The 18,206-nt window shown below is 38.9% G+C and overlaps 1 protein-coding gene across 1 annotated transcript in view; it reads left to right on the top strand.

Annotated features, from left to right (window-relative positions):
• RECK (reversion inducing cysteine rich protein with kazal motifs) overlaps positions 1-18,206 on the top strand; it is a 46,914-nt gene that overhangs the window by 11,854 nt on the left and 16,854 nt on the right. Inside the window, exons 6-12 of the mRNA XM_063124938.1 lie at positions 1,046-1,093; positions 9,338-9,371; positions 10,124-10,321; positions 10,901-11,168; positions 12,347-12,526; positions 15,350-15,562; positions 16,484-16,620. Coding sequence (XP_062981008.1) covers positions 1,046-1,093; positions 9,338-9,371; positions 10,124-10,321; positions 10,901-11,168; positions 12,347-12,526; positions 15,350-15,562; positions 16,484-16,620 — 1,078 coding nt within the window. The remainder of the gene's footprint in view (positions 1-1,045; positions 1,094-9,337; positions 9,372-10,123; positions 10,322-10,900; positions 11,169-12,346; positions 12,527-15,349; positions 15,563-16,483; positions 16,621-18,206) is intronic.

Here is an 18,206-nt window from a genome sequence, read left to right as displayed (position 1 = left end):
AACCGTGACCTGGTTCGGCTGACCCAACAGCCCATTGTGGGTTAATTAACACTTAAGGTGCCAGGGCACATGCCGTTTGCTATTCTGAATATGCAAGTCCTGGCTGGGGGTTGCCATTGCTTGTCATATTGTCTGAACCTGGGTGACAAAGATTATTTGAGGGTTAAACGACCCTCACATAACCCACAATCTGTTTTAGGGTTATGCAAAGCTTGTTTAACCCTCAAACAACCCCAGCTGCCCAGGTTCCAATAACACAAGCCATGGCAATCCCTGACTGGAGCTTGCATATTCAGAATGGCGGCCGGCACGTGATGTAGTTCCTTGTGGTCAAATTAACCTATGATGGGCTACTGAGTCTGACCAGGTGGCTACAGGGACAGTTAGTTAGACTCAGTAGTCCACTGTAGCTTAATTTGCGCACAAGGAGCTGCATCACATGTATTCTTCTCTCTTTCTACTCCTGTACATTTTACAGGAAGAATATTTGATTAATAACATTTTATCGGCCACGTGAGGAGTCCAAATAGTATAAAACTATTGTTTATATTGCATCAAATTTAGTTCAACCAAGAGTAAAAAAAGTGTAAGAAATTCAGTTTTTATCAACTCTTATAAATATTTTCACTTAGGCCATGGCTTGACCAGGCCTATATCCCGGGATCGTCCCTGTGCATCCAAATGACACACACGGGATCCTGGGAGCAGGGAGGGACAACCCTTCCATTTGCCTGGGATAATCCTTAGGTCTAGTTAAGGCCTTAGTTGAAATGTAATTAATTTTAATTATTAGCTTTTTATAATAAAATAAGCAACCTTCCTAGTCTATATACTGATATTAAATTGAATATGATTTTTTTTTTGTTAAAAGAAAAGATTTGTTCAACCAAGTGATTAAAAATTATTGCCGTAGAAGAAACCAGATATATTGGTGATATTTCTAATTTTTCACAATATAAATCTTTTCTATTTCATTTCTTATTAAATGGGTTTGTTCTTGAATGGTCTGGGGGTATGTACTGATAATAAAATGGATGTATTTCAGGCATCTTCCAAGAACGATATTTTGAAAATTTGCAGGAAAGAATATGAGGTAAGCACATAACAGGTAGCCTTTCCCACACTATAAGCATTGTTAAACTTTCTAAATCGTGGTAGGCTATAAAGTTTGGTAGTTTCTGAACCGTTAACACTTCTGGAGGAAAAATAGACCAAAACAGAGCTTTCTCCCCACACTACAGATGGCATGTAATAGTAGCTCCCAGCAAACCGTTGTTAGCCATTTGGGAGCCAGCAAAGTGAACATTCACTCCCTCCTGCTCCTTCCTCCACTCTCTGGAAACCCCCCTTGCTTGTATCAGTATTAACCTCCGTTTCACATTTCATGTACACCAACACAAACCATAATTAATACAAAACATGTTTCTTTTGTGAAACAGAGAGTGTAGCCTTGGATTGGGCTTGCGGTCCATGGTTCCAAGGAAATCTGGTTTGTGAAAGCCAGTTTGTCTTGGTGCACCTGTAATATGAAGCCATGTGGGGTAGGTCACATGAACCCTCCCACATGTTAAAAGAAAGTATGAATGGGACACAAGGTCTAGCACAGTCCGTAACACACAGTGGAAACGTATCCCTGCCATCCACGCATCACATAGCCCTGTGCTCGCCTCTCATGTATTCTTTCAAAATATAGGGGATTGTGTAAGCTACCCTGTGTTTAATACAGTGGAGGGGGGAAAGGATTGCTTTGGGGAGAGGAAGATATAAAAACTAAGAGCCCTGCCAGATCACACCGAAGATCCATCTGGTCTACTATTCTGCTTTTAACAACGGATAGGGAAGGGTGGGAGTGGAAATGGATGTTCAGAAATTTGACTCTATGTTGCAAACTATGGTTTGCTGGGAACCAGCATTACATCTTTATTAGGCTTCTTTGTTAAACTCTGACATCTCTGAAGTTAAAATTTCACACAATAGGCAACATGCAGAAAACATTTTGGCGAATTAGGGTTCCTATCTTATCTGCAGGGTCCTCCTGAAAGTACTGTTTTCTATTCCAACATAAAATTAACTTTTCACTGAAGTAATTCTTTGACAAAAGTACAAACACGCTTAGTAGAAGAAATTGTTGTAATTTAGCAGTTTTATAAAGTATTTAACCAGCCTTCATTGCATAGAGGGTGTTTTTTTGGAAATTAATGAGAAGTCATTTTGTATGTATATTCAACTGGAAATGTTTTGGCTCTTCTTTTAAAATAGTTACTGCCAAATGTTTGATTTAGAGACATTGCATTTTATAATGAATAAAAAGCAATCATATTTTCAGGAATCTGTCCAGCATATACCTTCTCTTCAAAACAGAAATCTCCTAACATGCTGTTTTATCTTACCTATCCTGTCTGAAAAAACACTTATCTTAGGACTTTAAGTTTCGATTCACTTGGATCAGATTAAGCAGTCAATTTGTCTTTGTATAATTGTGTAATAAATAAATAATATACATAGTTTACCATGATGTGCCTGAGTGTCAGTGAGCCTCTTCTCTCTCCTTCATGATTGATGAGTTCAGAAGCTATCACTTCCGTTTTTAGTTAGTTGTGGCTTTTCTTGTTGTCTGAAGTGGGAATTGTAGTTAACTATCTATGGTTAATTTTAACAAGCCAATTTCAGAAACCATTGTTTGAAATTGGCTTGATTGAAATTAAACATAGGGAACATGGAAAACCACAGTTAACCTAAAGTAAAAGTTTCTGAAACACTTCTCCCAGCATTGCTGGAGCAGGGTGGTGGGAATCTCTCAAACTTAGGTCTCATTATGGCTCCTTCATGCACATATCATGCTAAACCTTAGTTTACCATGATGTGCAAACATGGCCAGTATGTAAAATTTAGGCCACAGGTGGGCAATAATCACCAGTTGTACTGCTCTTTCCAATTTCTATGAAATATTTCTGACACTCTTAGTTATGGAAACATTACATTAAACAGAATGGGTAGTTCTTGCTATGAAAAGTGGGTAACTCCAACACAAAGCCACAATGGCCATTATGTTTCAGTTGGAGAACATAAAGAGATTAGTCCCAACTTATATTAGGCGTTTTCATAAACAAAAGTCACCATATTGATTCTTCTGTATACCTTAATCCCTTAGATCAAGGGATAAATGCAATGGCCCACACATTCCATAGGAAGCTTGATTTAGATTAAACAAGTAGAACCCGCAACAAAATGTTGCAGTGTGGAGTGCCATGCCGCTCCATTTGCCAGCCCTACCCTTATGCCATTTTCCATTTTCTTCCACAGCATTCAGTGGCCATTGAGCATGTTCAATCCTCATCGGGTTTTTTTTTTAAAAAAATTTTTTTATGGTGGGGGGCCTTTGCTTTCCTGCCACTGCCAATTGAATATTTTTTTCTAAAGCATGCTCATAACCTCTCTCTTGTGCATGGGTGGTACCATTTTGGCTTTCTGTGTAAGGACCGGCACTTTGTAGATTGAGATCACCATTAGTATATACTTCTTAAACTCTGTTTCTTAGTTGCAAGCACACATTTGAAAGGATTTTTTTTCTTTTTCTAAAATCTTTAGCTGCTGGGATTTTCATAGTTTGGGTTCTCCTGAATGATAACTCCCTACATTAAATAGCTTTATCTCTTCTAATACTGTATTATACTTCGCTGCCCATATCTGTAACCTTTCCTCTGTTATGCTAGTGCGTTTCCTTCTCTTTTCTGGATTTCTGCATTGCTGTAGGAGGTTGACCAATATTTGTTGGAGAACGGAAAGGACAGGTAAGAGAGTTTTAAAAAACGGGAGTGAAATAGTGATCATTGCTCATGACAGCGTAGTTTCTTTTCCTAATTCTTCTTCTTTTCTCTGTTTTTGTTGGAATCATTTTGTCATATTTCATTTATATCCATAAGTGGAGTTCTTTCGAGAATGATTGCAAATATTTAGATTATAAAACTAGCGTTTTGCATAATTAGTTATAAAATAATATGTTCTCTCATTTTCATGTCTTTCTTCCACATACCATTATTTATAGTTAAATCTTAAGTGCTTTGGCGAATTTTATCTGTACAATGCTGAACGCTAGTTCAGTTTACCAGATTTGGGGGGTAAGGTGATTCTCCCAAACTATATTTCAGCATCTTTCTATGTTTTCAGCTGACAATCAACAAAAACATAAGATTTCAAGGATAGGAATGAAATCAATGTTGTGGAGTAAAGTTACAAAAGCAGGCCACAATCTTTTCTTTATATAAGCAGATGTAATGTTCTCCATATACAATATTTTTTGGTCCAAACTGTCTAATAATAATAATAATAATAATAATAATAATAATAAGTTCTAGACAAAGTAGAAGAAAAAATGCATCTCAGCACTTGTATTATGAACAGCGACCAATGTGAGAAGTTCCCTATTACGCTACTGCAATGGTGGTTAAAAGAGAATTGAAAGACTAGCTGGGAACTGCTAGGGACATGAGCACTGGGATGTGTATGTATGTGTTCCTATCAAAAACTCTTTAGGTACAGAAGTTTCCTGAATGGGGCTCTGTGCAGGTGTACACCCCCATATGTTTGATGCTCAGAGACTACAAAACAGAATAGCATACAACTGAATTATTTGAGTTTAATAGCTGCTGGTGTTTTTCTTTTATAATATCCTTCCATGCTTACAGTTTATGGTGAAATCTTTACAATGCTAAACACCAAATCAGTTTACTATATTTGGGGGTGGGGGTGGGGTGGGGTAAGGGGGTGATTCTCCCAAAGTATAGCTACCACATCATGTCCCACAATCTTTGAGAGCCAGTGTGGTGTAATGGTTAGCGTGTTGGACTGGCACTAGGTAGACCTGGATTGTAGTCCTCACTCGGCCTCACTCATAGCTCACTGAGTGACTTTGGACCAGTCACTGACTCTCAGCCTAACCTGCCTCACAGGGTTGTTGTGAGGATAATATGGAGAGGAGGACCATGTGAGCCACCTTGGGTTCCTTCCTAGAGGAAAAAAAGGTGGGAGATATATATATATATATATATATATATATATATATATATATATGCATCTATGGTGTTTGACTCCGTGAGCAACAATAGAGAGGCACTCTAATCACAAAAAGAAAACAAGTGATGAAGTCACAACTGTGCCTATTTATTGTGTGGTTTGCTCGCTTGCAACTTTGGCACTTGTGTATCTTTTTGTGTTATCTCCATGCCCGTAAATGCAGTGGGGTGTACGTCTCATTGTTTCCAGTAACAATCTAAAACAGCCTTCCTCAGCCTCGTCTCTACCAGATGTTTTGGACTTCAATTCCCATCAGCCCCAGCCAGCATATTCAGTGGTCAGGAATGCTGGGAACTGTACTTTAAAACGTCTGGAGGGCATAAAGTCGAATGAGGCTGGGTTAAAACTTAACATGCAGTTGAAAGAAGAGCTCTTAATTTGGCAAGAGCCCTCCGTCTACATCCAAAGTCAACCTTAGTTGTTTTGTAGTTGTTCCATATAACATACAGCTTTTGAAACATGTCGCAGAGATATTTATAGCAAAACTTTAATTGCCTGACAGTCCTGCTGGCTGAGTTGTGTGTTGTCGCTTTTTCGAATGCCCATGGTGTACTCTTCTGTCTACTAAAAAAAAACACCTATATCTGAAAAATAGACGTTGAGAGAGAAGTAAGTCTGAAACCTTATAATCTGTCTGTGTGAAATTATAGACCTGATTTGATGAGTGCTGGAGGAGAAACAGTACACCAAGTCCTAAAGATTGTCCTGTAACCTCAGAATTCTTGTTGATAGGGTAGAGCTAGAGAATCATAGAGGTCTTTGATGAGGAAGGGGACAGAAGGTGGTTGATTGTAAATATTAACACATGTGTGGTATGTTATGAATGAAAATACTATTTCTGTTTAATTCTTGTAACATAAAAGGAATGTTGTACTTTTCTATAATTATGTATCTAGTTTCATAGATAACTAGGACACCTACAACAAAGGCAGAACAAACTGCAGGTGTACAACTCTTAAGGGTCTGGCTGCACGATAGCCTCCTTGCGGGCGCAGCTTGTTGTGTTCCGTTTTTTTCTTTAAAAGTGGAATTACATGGTATCTATCACACTGCTGAAGTTTTCCTCCTGGTCTGCATTGCAATCTCATATCCCTATCCCTACTTTTGTCCCTCCCCACTGCCACCTCTTCTCCATCCCACCCCATCCGCTACCATTTCCCTTCTCCCATGTCTGTCTCCCCCTGTGGGCATGCACTCAGGTGAGTCAGTTCACCTGTGCACACATCTTTTTTTTTTTTTTTAATGTGGAGGAATTGCGCAAGACCGTGGTGGAAATTTGCAAATGTGGATTTTTGAAAGGAGGTAACTCCAGAAGTGCACAAGTACTGTGCCATGAAAATAAAAAAATAAGGGGCTGGGAGAAAGCGTGTTTGTGCTACACCAACAGGAAATGAAATGACACAGAGTAGCAAAATTGTGCTACACTGATATGCCCATTCAGAAACAGTGCAGTAAATGTCACAACCATGCCCCTACAGAAATGCTGCAAAGTCCCCAAAACAGGACCAATGTTTCTTTGCAGTACTTTGGCATGCGAGAAAACATTAATGGATTTTCCTCATTTTGAGCCAAATTCTGAGCATTGTAAAAACGGAAATGATGTGGGGAGCTGGGGTACAAATTAGTCTATTTAGAGAAGTGGATAGACAGACTGTGCTATTAGTTTGTGCTTCCCAAATAGCAGATCAACAAACATACAGCAAACCATTTTGGAAGCTGAGAAGACTTTCAACGGCAGTTCGTGGGGTGGCATTTTGTAAGGGGAACTGTTGAAAATCCCAAATTCTACTGGATGTGCCCAAGCTCTTTGGATCCTGGCTCTAATATCTTATTGGAGTGTTAAGAATGCACGTTATGAACTGATGAAGTGGCTGAGTTTTCAGATTGTTGTCCTGCTATTAAAAACAATAGTTTAAAAATGTGACATTTTGGTTGCTAGCTGTTTCTTTGGTCCAGTGATCTGACCACAGCAAGGCTGTGATGGTAATTTCAGACATCTACAGTATGCATCCTTGAGTTACTCTAATCACAGGCAGGAAGTTTTGAACTCAACACCTGATCTGCAGAATATGGACCTAGCTTTCTTTCTTAGAACTTTGTAATTTGTGCTATCTTTTAAAAACGTTTTGCTGGTGCTTCTCCTCTTGAAACCTTTGGGAATTAATATCTGATTGCTGGATGACAGAAAGGAAAATTACAACTGCCTGAAAACACAGTATTGAAAGTAGGAGGATATTTAATCATAACCTGCCAATTATCAGGCTATAAAGGTATCTTTCAGTTGCACAAAACTAAGCACATCAGTAAAATGCAACATTTTGACAGCCCCTAAAATTCCTACTTAATATTACACACCCTGAGCCTTATTTAGTCATTGGAAGGGAACTTGCAACTAAATTGGGAGAGTTGGGTTACTAGGTGGTATCAGAAAGATGCAGCATAGAGTACAGTGAATGAATGAAGCTTTATTGAATAAGTCTCCCGACCATTTCAAAAATAAAAAATCACATCATCATTAAACACAGACAGGCATTAATTAAAATTAAAATTTAAAATGATAAAACAATGTACAATTCTTATATAATATATTATTTATGACTAATACAACCCCTTGTGTGTAATGACTTTTAATAAAATCTATTTATTAGGCCAATTTTCTAGTTCTTTTTCCTTATACTGGCTGCTTTAAGAGCAAAAAGGGCAACAATCTGGGTCACATAATAACTAGAACCACGAAGGAGAAAGAACAATTTATCCTTCGCTGTCCAATTTCTCATGCGTATTAAAAACATAGATAGGTAGTATTCTCTACATTTTGAATATAAACAACATTCAAGTAGATAATGAGCTAGGTCTTCAATTTCAAGATTGCCACATACGCATAGTCTATCTTTCGTTGGAATCTGCCCTGTAACATCATTGTATCCATCAGCTTGAAACGAAGCCGAGTAAAAGCTACTCGATGGACTCGTTTCATATCAAAGGACAGATATTTTTCTTCTTTAAAATGGAATTTAGATCTGGCTAGCCATTTCATGGCCCTTGAATTTGACACTGCAGCTATATCACTCTGACTTCTAATATCTGAATTCCTAAGTTTAACAGCATTTCTTATGTTAGAATTAGAAATGCTGATTGCCGGCAGACTGAAACCATAACTTGGTAATATCTTTGTAAATTTATAAAGCCAGGAAGTTTCCAAGGTTTTAGCCATCTGCTCGAGAAGACACTTCTTTGGGAGCCTGGCTTCATTCATTGAAACTAAGTTAAACCAGTAATTGAATAGGCTGCAATGTATCAGAATGATGCAGCACAGAGTACAATGTGCAGCAACGTCAGCTTTCCTATATTCCTTTTTCATATTGGGTTCTTAAAAACTGTTTAGGGAATTGATGAGAAAATGGCTGCAAATAATGTTTAAATTATCAGATGTGAGATGGAAATCCCTGAAGAATGGTCATGTTTTTTGAAATGTCAAGGGATGGCATCTCAAATGGTAATTCACCCTTTACAAAAGTGCATTTCTATGACTATTTTCAAGCCACCTCCCTAAACAACAACTGGGAAGCATTAAACCATCTCAAATGGTAATTCACCCTTTACATTAAACTAGAAAGCTTCCTTCAGTCACAGCCTAGACTACTTTCAAGACTTTTGCAGCATATTCAACCATTTTTTGTTGTCTAAAGTGCGTAAGTGTGGCAGTATGATTCTGAACTAAGAAAATTTAAAATAATTGCTGAAAAAATTGGAAAGTCAAAGAATATTTTCAGAAATGCTTATTTTATATTTAATTTACTCAATCTCAGCTCTGGACTTTAGCCTGTTCTTTGCAGGCAGCAAAGGAGGTTTTTTACAAATACCTTTTTAGCTTCTCTTCGAAAATTATATGCCCCTTTCCTCTGATTTATCTCAATGTAGCTCTCATTCCTATTGCATTGTTTCTTACCTTAATGGTAGTTCATGAAGGTCTTAAATATAGGTCTAAAATCTCCAATCAGAGAAAACCAGTCCCTTAACAGAGATGGACTGTTTTGGCCACTGGGAAGATAAAAGAACTTAACTATAGACTTTAGATGTGGAAAAGATTTTAAGGAAATTTTCTTGTTTATTAATTGTATAGTATTTCAACTCTTCATGCAATTTTATGTGTGTGTAGGTACTGCTCATTTAGATTCTATTGTCTATCATACTTTCCATTCCTTAGGGTTTTTTGTTGTTTTGTTACTAGCTGTTTGATGATGCTTTTTGTTTTTGTTTTTAGAATGCCCTTTTTAGTTGCATAAACAGAAATGAAAGTAAGTATTCCTTTTTAAATGTTATATCCTAATTAACATTTCCATCATTCTCTTCACTTCCTTTACCTCTTTTTTTGAAAGGTTGTTTTTCATAATTTTTGTAAGGAACTGGTATAACATATATCCATTTCACAACTGCTCAGCTGTGCAGCTGACTAGATTGATATTCAGGGGAAATGTAATATGTTTTATGTATACATCGCAGAACGTTTTGGCCAAATACAAGTTTACAACCAGCTGTATTTACATTCAAGTCAGCTATATATAACATTGCTATAGAACAGGAGTGAGCAACATGCTGCCTGTGGGCTACATGTGCCCCTCCCCATGGGTGCTCCTTTGTGCCACCAAATTTCTGTAGCACCCCAGGGAAAGAGCCTGTACAGGGATAACTCCTTGCACACCCTCTGTCCTTGGAGAATCAGGATAGTATTGCTGAGATGGGAGTGAGATTAAAGTCTCCACACCCCAGGGATCTGTAGTAGGATTTGGGGATGGGTGGGACATGAGGATGGTTAAGGGTGTGTGATGAGGCATGGTTGCATGGGAGGTTCTGTGGTGTGTGTGTGTGCGCGCGCTTGTGCAGCTCCCAGCCACCCATCCAATGCCCTGTGTGGCCCTCGACCTAAGGCAAATTGCTCTGCTATAGAACATAGGCATATTTCTGTATCTCTTTCACCACTAATAAAGTCTTCTTTATCATGCATTGTCTTGCTTCTGTTTCCACCCCCTGTCTCCCTGCCCTTTCCCAGTGGGATCAGTTTGTTGCAGTTATGCTGTTCATCACACAAACTGCCGGGAATATTGCCAAGCAATCTTTCGAACAGACTCTTCTCCAGGTCCTTCCCAAATAAAAGCTGTTGAAAATTACTGCGCCTCTGTTAGCCCACAATTAATTCATTGTGTGAACAACTATACACAATCCTATCCAATGAGAAACTCAACAGATAGTAAGTATGGGGGGGGGGAGTTTAGCACAAAAAATGTCAATGACAAATATTATGGCAGTATACAATTAGGTTGGGGTGGGAACTTGTGGCTCTAGATGTTGTTGGTTATGCTGACAGCTGTGGTCCAAGAACATTTGGAGAGAGACACATTGCCCACCCTTGCAATAAGGTTATCTATTGTATAAGCATTGTGATCTATTAATTCATGTATTGGATTGCATGGTTCTTTATCCCTATAATTCTGTGTATCCACTTATAAAATTAAAGGAAATAAATAACCTGATTCTCATAAGGTTTGTAGCTGAGCAGTAGAGCACATGCTTTGCATGCAAGGGTCCCACGTTCAGGCCCTGGCATCTTGAGGCAGGACTGGGGATGAACCCATTGAGAACTGCTCCCAGTCAATGTAGACGGTGCTGAGCTCAATGGACCAATGCTCTCACTTGCTATAGTGACAATTCCTTTGTATGTTTCTATTGGTTTTAGTTTATTGCACTGTATTTTTTTTAAAAAATGTGATGATTTGATAGTGGCAATTAGATTATAGGTAACAGTGTGTATGTTTTCTTTGCTGTTTAGGTTTATACTGCTGTGATAGAGCAGAAGATTATGCCTGCCAAACAGCTTGTAAAAGGATCCTGATGTCAATGAAAACAGAACTTGAAATTGTGGATGGACTTATTGAAAGCTGTAAAACGATGCCTCTTCCACAGGATCCTCTCTGGCAATGCTTCTTGGAGAGCTCAAGATCTGTTCACCCTGGAGTCACTCTGCATCCTCCACCTTCAACGGGCATGGATGGTGCTAAGTTGCACTGTTGTTCCAAAGCAAATACTTCCATATGTAGGTCAGTATATTTTCCTCTCTTTCTACCTCCTACAGGCTCTTGCTAAGGAAAAACTTGCTTTTTCATTTCCAGCCTTCTATTTTGCAATGCCACTCATTTATTTGTTTTGCTTGTGTATCTTACACTATCAGAAAGTTTATTTATTTATTTATTAAATTTTTATACCGCCCAATAGCCGAAGCTCTCTGGGCAGTTCACAAGCTCTCTGGGCGGTGGATGTTTTCTGAGGGTGAATATGCAATAGTGTGTGTTGGGAGGATGTCTTGGTCCTTTCCCATGTTCTTGTGTGAAATGAGCCAATGTCACCTATAAAATTATTTTCAGGATAATGAAATTAGTTGTGCAAACACACGCCCTTTTTCATGCAGTTCAAAAAAGTGATAGCTTGTTGTGTTTTATGTGAGAGAACTTGAGTTGTAATCCCTAAATTCACCAATTTTATTTTTATTTTTTAAAAATAGAAATTATAAACCAGTGGTAAGCAGGAAGTAAAACAGTACATTCCATGTATGTTGTGTCTTCTCTGTTAAGGAACTGACAATATGTAAGAAGATGTTTGTAAATATTGATAATGATTATTCCAAAAGTCAATTGCCCACTGCAAGTTGACATTAAATTGCCAAAATTCAGAGTACTATCTGTTAAACATCAGATGGGGGTTAATTTTTCAGTTCCCACAACTTAACCTTTTTCTCTCTCTCCTGATATGGTGCTCTACTAAGTTTCCAGTGTCTAGTCAACCTTTTTTTTCTGTAGAAGATTTAAAACTTCATCAAATACATTCAGTAACCCAGGAAGAATTATAACAGGATCTTTCATTTATATATTGCCTGATATAACAAGAAAGAAGTATGAATAAGCATGTTTACTCAGATGTAAGGCCCCCTGTGTTCAGTGGAACGTAACTCCCTACAAAGTATGTAAAAGAGTGGTCACAACCTCTCTCTGAAAATCATATTTCAAAATTTCTTCGCCTTTTGGATATGACTTCTCATACATATGTGTTAAAAGTCTTCACACATTCCTTCATGTATGCATCTTCTGTAGCGTGCATATGTTCTCCTCTCCAATATAGGAAAACCATATTTTGGGCACTAAATGTTAAGAGTTGTATCCTAAACATTGTTATCCAAACTTGCAAAAGGTTTCATTTTTATTTTATTCCCTTATTTCGATAGAGATTTATGCACTAAACTTTATAGCAGCAGCTGGGGCAATACACAGAGCTGGCAAGAATTTGATCGTTTTTGTGAGTATAACCCAGTCGAAGTTTCCATGTTGACCTGTTTAGCAGATGTACGTGAACCTTGTCAGCTGGGCTGTAGAAATCTTACTTACTGCACTAATTTTAATAACAGGTAGGAAAGGTACACTCAATATTTTATAAGAATGTATTGTCTTTGAGTGAAATGTATAATTAGTAGAAGCTGATATGGCTGCTCGGGCTTGTAGGAATTAAAGGGTTTTTTCCCTTTCATGGGTGGTTTAAAAGGAATGCTGAAGGACACTATCTTGGGCGTTGGGCAGAGAGAGTTGGTTCCTTTCCCAACTCCAGAGCCTCCTAACTCCTTGTGCATTCTGTGCATTCCTTGAGATTGAGAATTGCATGTATACATCAAAATATCATGGAGTTTGGATAACTATGTATTTTGCACCATGCCATCATTTCTGATTAAGTATTTCTTTTAGTTTTTCAGGGGCTATTTTACATTATTATTGCTGTCATTATTATTTTAATCTAAATAAAACATTAATACAAAAAAATGTTATTCAGATTGCAGATTAAACCACTTTGATGAATAAATTCCTGTCCAGTCTTCTGTTTCTGCAATGCATACCCCAATAATTTATAAACACGGATGGGATGGGGGCAACATATGGCCTTCCAGATGTTTTGGCCTACAACTCTTGTAATCCTTCAATATTGATTAAAAATGTCCTGACTGTTAGAGGAGTATGACAATGGAACCAATTAACTAGGGAAGTAGTGGGCTCTCCCACACTAGAGGCATTCAAGATGCAAGTGGGCAACCATCTGTCAGGTATGCTTTAAGGTGGATTCCTGCATTGAGCAGGGGGTTGAACTTGATGGCCTAATTAGCTCCTTCCAACTCCACTATTCTATGATTCTAATTCTGGCTACGGCTTATGGGAATTGTAGGCCAAAATATCTGGAAGGCCATAAGTTTCCCATCCTTGCTCTAAACCATGTCCATTTCCCAGCAATACTAATTGATGGCTACTGCTCCTTCTATGTACTGTATTTCAGTAGACACTCCCTTACTGAGAGGTTGACTCTAGTCCAGCCAGCAGAATTCACAATGGCTGATGGGATACCAGCGGGAGGACTAAGTGGGGGAGGGGGGCTGAGGCTGTGTTAATCAAACATGTAGTTGACTTAATGCTGGCCTTAATCCACACCACAGTTGATTATAATCATGTTGTGTGAGGAGTACCCCCTTGATAACCAACGTGGAGTTGACTATTAACCCACCATTGACTATTGTGTTGTCAGAACACATCCAATTCCTTTATGACTACCACAGCAGTAGTATTGTGAGGAGCATTCTCTATCTTAGCGTTTATCCTTGAGATGAACTGAGTTGTATATTTGTTTTCTTTGGTATTAATTCTCTCTCCTTTGTTGTCTTTCTGTTGTGTTCTTTTTCCTTTCACTTTAGCCTTTTCTTTGTTCATGTTTTAACTTTTTTGCCTCTTGGCCTTTGACTTTGAAGGCAGCCTTTAGAAAGTGCTTTAGGTGTGGGGCCAAATTGCCCTAATTGACAGGCATGCCTGGTATCACCTCTGCCTCAGAAAGGGCCATCTCACTGATTCTTGCCCTCATTGCCAGAACTTTACATGGCAGACCTGTAGGAACTGGTCCTCCAGACTTCGAGCCCTCTTCTGGGAGCAGGCACTCCAGGCCATGGATTTGGCATTGGTAGATCATCCCCGGCAGCTGCAATCATCCTATGCTCTATACAGCTGCTGGCCATGTCACTCCTGGACTTGGATACTCCACTGTCCTTTCAGGTTCCAGATGTTCCAGCCCTAGCAACATTAGCACTGAATATGAGTGACCAGATGTTTGTGCCCCAGACAGCGTCAGTACCATAAGCGAGTCACAGACCCAAAAGTTGCGCTGTCTCTGGGGCGGTCTAGAGTGCTTCCTGTATTTAGGAAGACTGAGACCAAAATGACTTTCACTATGGAAGAAGAAGAAGACTTTCACCTTCTGCAATACTGGCTCCTAGAGTTAATTTGATACTGAACCTGCCCCACGATTTTCCTGCTCCCCAGCCACTGCGTTGGCCATGCCACTATTAGATAAAATGCAACAGATTTTGGATTGCTCTCAATCTAGTGTGCTTCTTCAGTAGTCCAAATTGTAATCTATTCACCTATATAATATATAGTTTAAATGGGGTACGCCAGGTATACTTGATTTTTGTATTCCTGACTTGTGTTAGACGTTTAAATTGCCTTCACTTTGTCAAGATGTCTGGATGTATATCTGCCAATATTTTTACTTGATGACCTCTAATAGTTAACTTCTCAACTGCCCAATATTTGTAATTCACCATCTCTTTGACAAGCAGATTGATACATATCTCTAGGAAGTCCTGATCTGTGAGCCTGAATTGACACAGTTCTATATGATGATTCCATACCAACTATACATTATGTAATTGTATGAATTTAACTATTGTGCTGCCAGAAATTTCACTAGACTGCTTCTTTCTAATCCTTTTTGAAATTCCACATAATTTCAGATTTTTTTTCTGAATTTCTTGCTTAATTTTTTCCATACTTTATTTTATTCAATTCTTTATTTAAACTTCTAGTTACTGCTTTCATCTCCCTCATTAACTGTCTGTGTTCCTGCCAGATTGTTCTAAAGTAGAGATTCTATGTTTTGGTCATCAACTTTCTTCTCCACCAATGCAATTACATTATTGAAATTAATTAAATTAGAGGGCTAAACATGTTTAATTTAGTGTCCTTTTTCTAAGCATAATAAGTTTTCCAGTAGATTCATTACATTCTTATGACTCATTTCCCTATAGAATGCCAGGCTTTGTTTTGCATCATGTATCTACAAAAGTGCAAATAGTGGTGTTCTATTCAAAAGCACTTTTTCTTCCTTTCAATATAACTCTATATTGCATTTTCCCATGAAGGCCAACCGAACTCTTCAGGAGCTGCAATGCCCAATCAGACCAAGGAGCAATGAATGACATGAAACTCTGGGAGAAAGGAAGCATTAAGATGCCATTTATAAATATTCCTGTTCTTGATATTAAAACATGTCAACCAGAAATGTGGAAGGCAATTGCTTGTTCATTGCAGATTAAACCTTGTCACAGTAAATCTAGAGGAAGCATCATTTGCAAGTAAGCAGGTTTTTAACTTTCAGCTGTAGTAGCTTTTCTTTGGGCATGTCTGTACCTACTGGTTTTCTGGTACTTGGAGGGGAGGATCCCAGGCTTTCTGGCTTCTGGGAACCTCCCCCAGCATCCAATTGGCAGTGTGACATCCCGGAAGTTAGGAGGGACGTTGCGGGCACCTTTTTTTTTCATGGAACGGAGACGGGAGTGCAAGATGCTTACAGAGCAATCCTATGCCCTATAGACAGGGTCTGGGGGAACATGGGATTGTTCAGCTTCCTGTCTCTGAGCTCGTAGCCAGGGAACTGTGCTCCCCTCCCCTCCCCCTCATACCTAGTGCAGAGAGAACCATGCCAGCTACCTCTCCGCACTCGCAAAACGGAACGTGAAGGTGGGGAAAAGGAGGCATTCCCAGGGGCGGAGCAGGGAGGAATGTGGGGCTGTGAGGTCCCCAATCTCCCCCTCCCCAAAGCCTCTGCTGGACTGGTGAAATCACCTGTCTAGCTAAAATGCAGAGCGGGAGGTGCAAGGCGCTTTCTGTTCTGCATTGGGTACACATAAGCTTCTGAGTATGGAGGCTTTAGAAGTACCCAGGGCGCATTCCATAGGTTTGTGCCTTTATAGGTTGTGATTTCATCCCAGAATATATAATCTGAGCTAGGAAATTCATTCATTTGGGGAGCTTCTTGCAAATATGAAATAAAGATGGCCCAACTAAAAATAAACTATATTATATACATTTGTAATGCTATTTATAGGAATTAATATGAGATGTATATCTCCCTTATTTTTTATATAGTCAATAATACCTGTTTTCAGGGCTGTGTATTTATTAGGAGAAATTATGTTTTTATGCAAATGCATTTTTCTTTTTAGTTCCAAGTATTGTGCCGGTACATAATGTGTAAATACTTTATTTTCCTGAAGATCAGACTGTGTGGAAATTCTCAAGAAATGTGGAGACTTAAACAGATTTCCTGAAGGGCACATGGCTGAAAGCATTTGTGAACTTTTATCTCCAACAGATGATTTGGAAACTTGCATACCCCTAGATACATATATTCGTAAGTATTGAAGAATTAGAAAAAATATTTTTAAAAATATTTTTCAGTATCGCTAAAAAGTAGCATATTTCTATGGCTGAATCAAGATGTGAGGGGGAGGAATCGTTAGAACCCTTTTTATTACTAGCATTCAAAGGTGTCTCCCATTTTCACAGTTTTTTATGAATTCCCGTGAGAGGGAACAGAAACGTTTTACCTATTAAGGAAGCACTAACCTGTATATTGCTATGTATTGGCTGTATAGCATCAGCCAGAGGTAAGTCCTGTCTCACTCACCTTTAGAGTTCTTTGAGAGTGTCAATAAAGACATAGACAGGGGAAGTCTGGTAGACATTGTTTACTTGGACTTCCAAAAGGCTTTTCATAAAAGTCCCTCACCATAGACTCCTGAGCAAACTTAGCAGTCATGGAATAGGAGGAGCGGTCCTTTTATGGATCAGTAACTGGTTAAATAACAGAAAGAGAGAATAGGAATAAACAGTAAATTCTCTGAATAGAGGAAAGTAAATAGTGGGTTCCCATATGGATATTAGGACTAATGCTTTTTAACCTGTTCATAAATGACCTGGAATTATGTGTGAGCAGTGCAGTGGCCAAATTTGCAGATAACAGCAAATTATTTAGGATGGTTAAAACAAAAGGATCTCTCTAAACTGGGAGAACGGGCATCCAAGGAGCAAATGTGGTTCAATGAAAGCAAGTGTAAAGTGATGTACGTTGGGGCAAAAAATCCCAGCTTCAAATATAACCTGATGGAATGTCTCCCCTATGAGGGAAGGCTCCAACAGCTGGGATTGTTTATCTTGGGGAAAAAGAGAGGGTAAGGGGAGACAAAATTATATATGGTGTGGAGAATGTGGCTAGGGAGACATTTTTCTCCCTCTCTCAAAATACTAGACCCCAGCGTCATCCCATGAAGCTGACTGGTGAGAGATTATTATTATTATATTTATATTATTATATTTATTTGTATCCCGCCTTTTGCCCAATGCTGGGCCTCAAGGCGGATTCAGGACAGATGAAAGGAGGTACTTCTTCACACAGTGTATAGTTGAACTGTGGAATCCGCTACCACAAGATGTAGTGATGGCCACTAGTTTGGATGGCTTTAAAAGGCGGGTTAGATAAATTTCTGGAGGAGAAGGCTGTCATTGGCTACTAGTTGCCGCTATGTACTGACAGCTATCTGCTACGTCCGGTAGCGGAGGAATTAAGCCTATGTTACACCAGTTGCTGGAGAACATGAGTGGGAGGGTGCTGGGTTCCTGGTCAACAGTTGGTTGGCCACTGTGTAAACAGAATGATGGATTAGATGGAACCATGGCTCTTCTTATGTTCTTATCATGTTTATTACATGACCCCTTATTAGCTAGCATTGCTCATGCAACCAGATGCTTTTCAAATCTAGTTAGATACGTAGAATAGTGCCATCATTATGATTCACAGCTGACTGGGATCACTATAGAAAGGGGGACCCTAAGAAAAATATATGGCATTGAAACAGCAGCAATTAGGAGGAAATTGGCCATGAATAGCTTCAAAAAGAGGTAATCATTTTCACATACTGTTTCCTTCCCAAATATTAC

Source organism: Elgaria multicarinata, chromosome 1 (genome assembly GCF_023053635.1).
Source record: "Elgaria multicarinata webbii isolate HBS135686 ecotype San Diego chromosome 1, rElgMul1.1.pri, whole genome shotgun sequence".
NCBI lineage: Eukaryota > Metazoa > Chordata > Lepidosauria > Squamata > Anguidae > Elgaria > Elgaria multicarinata.
Note: the sequence above shows the minus strand (reverse complement) of the source record. Positions and strands in the feature narration are given on the sequence as shown.